The sequence below is a fragment of the Parus major genome, chromosome 20 (genome assembly GCF_001522545.3).
Source record: "Parus major isolate Abel chromosome 20, Parus_major1.1, whole genome shotgun sequence".
Lineage (NCBI taxonomy): Eukaryota > Metazoa > Chordata > Aves > Passeriformes > Paridae > Parus > Parus major.
In genome coordinates this window covers 13348627-13356306 of record NC_031788.1, presented here as the reverse complement: position 1 = coordinate 13356306, position 7680 = coordinate 13348627, and the positions used below count along the sequence as shown (strand labels likewise).

Here is a 7680-nt window from a genome sequence, read left to right as displayed (position 1 = left end):
TAGAATAGAATAGAATAGAATAGAATAGAATAGAATAGAATAGAATAGAATAGAATAGAATAGAATAGAATAGAATAGAATAGAATAGGTGTTATCAGTCGATTCCCTGGGTACAGAAGGGACTAAAACTGGACTTTGCTTCCAGAAATAAAGAGGAATCACCACGTGATGCAGCACTCCCTGGGCAGGCACAGGCCTTCACTTCACCAGGTGATTTCTCACCTTTCTCTCTTCTAAAACTACACAAAAGGACATTTGTTTAATGAAATTACTTGGACATTATTCCATTTCATGCACAGTCACAGACAAGCCCTGAAAAGGTGGATTTTCTCTAGTGTGTGCCAAGAACAATCTAAGCCAAAGTGTACAGATGCCACCCAAGCACAGGGAAGGTTTTTCTTCTGAAAAGCTTTGGGACCAAAGTGCTGCAGGGCCCAGCTCAGCACCCACCGAGGGCTGCAGGAATCCCAGACTCTGCACCCAGAACTCCTTCAGCTCCATTCCAAACCTCACTCCATGAGAGCACCCAAACCAAACTGCAGCAGTGAAATAACTGGAGATGTTTTCATCTTCAGGTGCACACAGAGGAATTCTGATTTCCTTGCAGCACCACTGCTGCCATGCCTGCTCACCTCTGGATAGGGACATTCCCTGTTATTCTGCAGCTTTAACTTTTCTAAGTGGATTTCCTTCTTCAACTGCTCCCCAGGCAGTGCCAAACAACCATAACTAATACAAATACCCTAAATATAAGCACTTCAAAAAGTTACAATTGCTCCTGAAACTCTCAATTTTTGTCACCTCTACAAACTATTTTTGCTTGTTAAAAAAACTAACCAGTAGATCCTTTTACCCCAAATTTATGTATAAAATCTACATTGAAAGGCAGCTGGTTACCAAGAGCAGACAACTGGAAAAATTGGTGTTAAACACTCAAATTCAGAAGCTGTACTACAAAAGTGTATTTTATGAGCTGGATACCTTTCAATTGCAGTTTGCTTTTGTGTTTGCAGGTGAAGACCTAAGAAAAACAGTCACTTGCTTGTCAAATATATTTGAATAGAAAGTAGTGGAAATGGTGGTATTTGGATTCCAACAGAATATAGATAAGCTCTACAGGAAAAAAAAAGGAGAAAAAAGTGATTTTCCTTCTTTCACAAAGGAGAAAAGGCTCCAAAAATCAGCTTTACCCAAGGGAGTGTCCACACACCCTATTTCATCACAATGTGTTTTCCAGCTAGGAAAAATCAGTCAGTCCTTGCCATCAGGCATCTGAAACCATTTACCTTTGTTTATTTTTTAGGTTGGGCCTCTTATAGGGATTGTACTCCAAATATCCCCACACCTATACCATAATATTGACAAGAGAGTGACCCCTGGCAGCATTTCCACCACAAACACCCTGCTTGCTGTGAAAATGGTGATTTCCAAATGCTCTGCTACTACAGGGCTTGAGAAACAACCTAAAAATAATGCAGCTCCAAGAGCAAGCAAGAAAGGGCACGGGAGAATCTGCTGAGTAAAAAGAACAGCTTTGTGAAATCCCTGCCTGGCTGGAGTCAGTTTTTGCAACCTCCTGAATTACAGGGAAAGCAAACTGAAAACCTAATTAGACAAACCAAAGAAAAGCTTCCTGCCTAGCAGGTTTTGAAGGCAAATATTGATGGGGAAGTGAAGAATATCCAGCATTTCTGCTGGGAGTCTCCTGCACAGCCTCACAGCACGAGGTGTGTGAAGTATTTACAGAAAAATGTAGTGCTCAGTGAACAGAATACTACAACCAGCCCTGGGAGCTGCAGCTTGCAACACTTGAGCTGGGGAGGTTCCTCAGCACTCAGGAATCCCAGCCCAGGAATCCCATTCCATCACAGCCCAGGGCAGCAGCCTCAGCCAGGAGCTCCCGTGCCAGGGCTGAAGGTCCTGACAGCAAATCCTGACTTTTACACCATAAACATTCTGAGCTTTTTGTCTGAAGGCACCTTCTCCACCCCAGTGCTCTATTTATTTATTATATGATCAATTTTATTTTGTTAAATTCCAGATTATATTATTTATTTATCACCTGCTCTGTGCCCGTGTTTTGCCCTCCTGTGCTTGGCTGGTGGGCACACAGCAATCCAAACCCTGCACTAGCAGGAAAGTTATCTCACACAAATTGCTCAAGTGCCAGCCCGTGAATAGCTGAAATAAGTTTAAAATGAAGTTTTGGTAAGAACAGAGTCGTTTCTCAAGCACAGAACCATGTGCTCATTCTTCCAGGCAGATGTTTACCCCTCCTGCCAAAGACAGACAATTGTCTTAATTTTTAATTATTTTCAAAATGTTCAGTGATGTCTTAAACTTCACTGGGGTAGAATCAATAAGATCATTAGTTCTCCTTTTCCCTTTCTCCTCTGGAAACTGGATAATCTTACTGTAAAAAAGAAAAATTATTCATATGGGTACCAGAAACAAAGTACTCTGAGCACATACCAGTGTTTTCAGATTAGCTTTGGTGCTCATTAAATAAAAAGTCCTTTTGACTGGAGCTGTCAGCTTTTCCCAGTTACTTTATTTGCTCCTCCCTGCAAGAATTTTGCAGGCATTGTGTAGTTCTGTGTTCTGCTGTTTCTCTGGCTACCACTCCTGTTTTTAAGTCCCAAACTTGGAGATGCAGATGAGGGAAGGGGCTGCTCCATCACTGTAAAATTCTCTGCTCACAGCAAAGGCCATGGCACAGGAGGAAGTTTCTGGCAGAGAATTATTTGCATTATTAGGAATAACAACATGTTTTCCATTATGAAATCTAAAGAATACATCCTGGGAAGGGAAAGACTGTCTAGGAAAACTGCTGAGAGTTTACATTGCTGCTGAGAAACACTGATAAAATTAATGTCCACTTTCCAAGAACTGGAATGACAAAGTTACAGAAATGTAAACAGTTTTCTATAAAAGTTTAGGAACACATTCCCAAACATTTCTCCATTTTGCAGCTGAAGGACTGTAGAACAATCCTGCAATAACCCCTGAAGTACAGAAAAATAGCAAGTAAGGGTAAATAATGGGCTTTAAAAATCATCATCTTACAGAAAAACCATGAAAAATACACAAGGACAGCTTATACAGCACTGTATAAGCAATTCACATTTTAAATCAGAACTTGGCAAAAATAACAACAGGGAACAAACTCACAAATCCTCAAACAGGGTCAAAGCCACTGAAAAGAACCTCTCTGGATGCAAACTGTAGCTGAAACTCAGTCCTGCGAGTGATGCTGCCCTTAATGTGCAGGGGGATCCAAAGGAGCAGGAGGAGCTGAAGAACAGGTCTGCTCTGCACTCCACCCGGGATTGTATTTGCTTACAAAAACTCTTTCCCAGCGATGATGTAAGAGGCAGTGACAGCAGACTGACTGGCAGCTGCCAGGTGAACAGCCACTAGCAAGAAGCAGGTTTTATTTATAAATGCAGCGTGCCTGATGGAGAAGTACTTGAAGTAAAAATGAAAAATGCTTCCGCGTAAAACACACCCATTGGGAAAAAAGTGCCACGTTTGTGCAACGCTGAGGTAGCATTTGTCAAATTAGTGCTGAAGTTCATTTAGTTCATGTATTTAGTCACTTCTAAACCAAGCCCATTCTCAGATTCTGTTTCTGTGACCCTCATGGGCTGTGCCTGCACCTGTAATACACAAACCAACCCCCACGTGACATTATTCCAAAGGCAGGGGACAGCTTTTCCACAGCTAAAGAAAACCAGAAAATCAGAGCACCTCACCCCTTTATGCCCCTGCCCATAAGACACAGCACATGCAGCGTTCCGGAACGTTCCGCTGCAGGCCGTGCAGCTGGCACGTGTGGCTCTGGAAGGGGCAGAGCTGCAGTTCCTGCAGCCTGGCAGTGGGAATGCATGGCAGCCCGTGCCAAGGCACACCCACACGGGCACGCTGAGGGCAGGAGCTGCCCGTGTTGACTGTGGGATGGGATTTGCCGTTTCCCACGGAGCCGGAGCGCGCAGGCAGCGCGATGGCCTCGCCAAGCGCTCCCTCTGCAGAGCTCCTCCTCGCCTCCTTCCCCTGCAGCAGCCAGGCCTTTCCATCAGCACAGCAGTGTGCTGCCTGAAAAGCAGCCTGGCAGGATTGAGGACTGACACCAGGAGCTATTTAGGGGAAAGCCTGTGTCATGTGCTGAGCTCCAGAGCTCGCCGCTCCCTCCCGGGCAGCGCTGCGCCCCGGGGAGCTGGGGCTCACTCCCATCCCAGCAGAGCTGTGCAGGTGATGCCAGGCTTCCCTGCTGCCAGGGCTCTCCAGAGTGCTGCAGCCCAGCCTTGGCTGAACACGGCTCAATCCAAGGCCCACAGCACGGGAATTCAGAGCTCAGCCTTTGATGGGAGCGAGAAGAGCCACGCTGAAGCTGTGCTCAGGAGCAGATCCCCACTTCTCCCACTCGGTTCACTAAGCACGTGGCTTCTCTCTGACACAGAGCAGAGCTGTCTGAGCCATCCCTCATCCCTGCAAGGCTCCTGAGCCAGTTCCTCCCTGCCTTCCTTTCAAAGCATGCCACAGGCTGGGGGGAATGGAAGCCTTGCCAAATGGCACCTGCCCTACAGGTGAATTAGACATTTCTCACTTTTGAGTTAACAAAGATTTCTATAGAGTCATTCATGACCAGAAATCTGCTCCCAAATCCAGAAGACCACACCCACAAAAATCTGTCTGAAAACTCACCCCCACTGGTGGGGGAACCCCCCAGTAGAAACCAGCTGGGGCTGTGGTAAAGAGAAGCCCATCAACACCTGCTTGTCCTGGGTTTCCATATGCATCAAGGAACATAAATTGGATGGCTTTTGTTTGGGTTTTTCCTCAGAGGGAACAGAAAAAAAGAGGCCTTGATCATGGCTTAGGGTTCCCAGGACTCTATTGTGGCTGTGACACCAGGGACCCCTCCACTTGCTGGATGATTTCTTCTATGGCTTCTAACACTGGTTTGGACTGGCTTGACTTCAATGCCTTGCTATCCATCACTTGATCAAATACCCAGAGATCACATCTCTAAAACATGGGCTCCTCATTTATGACTAATCCCACTCCCAAACTACTACTGCACCACGCAAAAACCCCAAATCCAATTTATCTCAACTGCTATTGAGTAAAAACCCTAGGCAAGCTTCCTTCCACGCTGCTGGAGTTTTTTGCCAGCACTCTGTGGCTGCTAATCAGGCAGGATCCACAGGCAATGAACCATAGCTTGGGTTAGCTGAGGGCAGGTTCTGCTAGGCAGCACTAACCACATCGGAACACCCAAGAGGCTCTTGCTGCAGATCAGAGAACTCCAGGAAAAGAAACCATTCCAGCAGCTTTGAGAAATTTCCCAGGCCTTCACCTCTCCCCGCTCCCTTCAATCACGTCACCAAATGCAAGGCCGTGGTGGCTGCACCTTGTGGCACTGGCTCAGTGCTGCGAGTGACACAGGATTGCAGCTGCAGCACACACACCTGCCTGCCCTGCTGCTGCCACAGTGCTGACAGCAAGGAATAAATCTAACGCTGAATAAACTGTGTGCAACAACGTCAGTTACAGGAACCTGAACCCAAACTACCGACCAAAAACATAAACAAGGCAAACGTGTATATTTCCCCTTGTTCCAATAGTGAAGATTTCCTTCAATATTTTGGTTTATTTTGCTAACATCACTCGCCACATTTAAAAAAAAAAAACAAACAAATTCTCCAGGGACGGATGAAATGCTGTGATAATTAAGATAATTGACAGCCAGGTGACTTGGATACCACGTACACCCTGCTGCCTGCAAACCAACCTGTCTGCACAGTGCTGCGATTTCATCATGGAAGAGTGCTGGAAAATCATTTTCCTTATTTAACTTCCTGCACGGGAATACCGGTATAAACATGGATATAAACATGGATATAAACACGGATATAAACATGGATATAAACATGGATACAAACATGGACATAAACATATCCATGCGTCTCTTTTAGGGAGGCGGCGCACAAGGATATTGTATTGCTGCGCGGATACAGTTAATGGGAGCCGGGGCCTTTGTTACACACAGCAGCATCCACGGTCCTGCGCTCGTCCCCAGCCCCGGCCGGGGGATGCTGCAGCCCTGCCGTGCGGCACAGCGGGGACAGATGATGACAAGCAGGAGTCCCGGCCCCTCCGGCCCCTCCGGCCGCTGCTGCCCCGCTGTGCCCGCGGCCCCGGCGCTGAAGGGCGGCCGGGCCGAGCCGCTCCCGGCCGGGGCTGTCCCCGCTCCCGTTCCCCGCCTGGATCCTGCCCCGCTCCGGGCGTGCCACGGCAATGGCGTCAGGAGCAACCTGTCAGCGCCCGCCTGCCTCCCCCTCCTCATCCTCATCCTCATCCTCCTCCTCCTCCTGCCGGGCTCGGGCCGCCGCCCCCGCCCCGCTCCGCTGCTCCCGAGCCCCTCACCCTCCGCGGTGTTTGCTGTCCATGCGCTTCTTCTGCCGGACGGGCTGCAGCGGGATGTTGTCGGTCATGGCCGCGGCTCGGGGCGGAGCGGGGGATGCGCTGCCGGCAGTGCCCAGCCCGGCCGCCGCCGTCTGGCGGCTCCGCCGAGGGGCCGGCCCGGAGCCGCGGGCTCCCAGCACGCAGGTGCCGGCTGCGGCTCCTCCTCCGGCCGCTCCCCGCAGCACCGGCCACCGCCGCACCCCGCTCCGGTGATGGTGATACCCCGCTCCGGGGATGCCCCGCTCCGGTGATGCTGATCCCCCGCTCCTGTGATCCCCCGCTCCTGTGATACCCGGCTCCGGTGATGCTCCGCCGGCCCGGCCCCGAGCGCCGCCACCCCGTGGGTCCGCGGGGTCGGGTGGGGTCGGGTCCGCTCCGCCCCGGACCGGGCAGGGCAGCCCTGCCCCACCCTCATCTGCCCCGTCCTCGGCTGTCACCTGCTCTGCCCCTTCTCCATCCTCACCATTCCCACCCTGCCCGTTCCAACCCTGCCCGTTCCCATCCTCACCATTCCCACCCTGCCCATTCCCACCCTGCCCGTGTCCGTCTCCCGTTCTCTCCCAGCCTCAGCCCCTGTGCAGCCGAGCTCTCCTGCCCTTCCCACACCCGCTCCACTGCAGCCACCGGAGCTGTGGGACTGAGTTCCCCTGCTCTGCACCACCCCACGGCTCAGGGCTCAGAGCTTTGGGGCTGCTGCTCGCACCCTGCTTGCTCAGAGACCTTCACCCCTCCTCTCAACGCCCGCTTCTGGATCCAAATTCAGATGTCTTCTGCAAATTTGGGCACAAATTGCTCCAGCACTTCTGTTTCTGATTTCAGTATCTCGTTACACTGGATTGCACCAGCACAAATGCTGCAACTGCCATTTAATGTTTTTCCTTATGGCTGAAGCAGAGTCATCCCAACATTTTGCAATGAGGATATTTCAGCAAGACAATGAAGAGTTACACCAGTTTCAGGCACCAGAACTGAGACTGTTTAGACAGATATTTCCAATGCCATCCTAACTTGGGCTGTCTTATTACAAAAATTGTAGAATTCATTTTTAGGCTTTATTTCAATTAAGTAATACCATGTTTTAATTTTGTATTTCTTAATCTACTGTTCTTGCCCCCTCATGGAGACAAGTGAAGTAGGATCAAAAGTCCCTTCTCCCACAAACACTTTGGCTCACCAAACATATTTGCTCTATTTTTTCCCATATTCTATATC

At 49.4% G+C, this 7680-nt stretch overlaps 1 protein-coding gene across 2 annotated transcripts in view; it reads right to left on the bottom strand.

Annotated features, from left to right (window-relative positions):
- The window catches only part of ATP9A (ATPase phospholipid transporting 9A (putative)), a 45349-nt gene extending 38762 nt beyond the window's left edge, over window positions 1–6587 (bottom strand). For both annotated transcript variants that reach the window (XM_015647756.2, XM_015647757.2), the window contains exon 1: window positions 6430–6587. In XM_015647756.2, coding sequence (XP_015503242.1) covers window positions 6430–6497 — 68 coding nt within the window. In that variant the 5' untranslated portion in view covers window positions 6498–6587. The remainder of the gene's footprint in view (window positions 1–6429) is intronic.
- Window positions 6588–7680: the final 1093 nt, after the last annotated feature.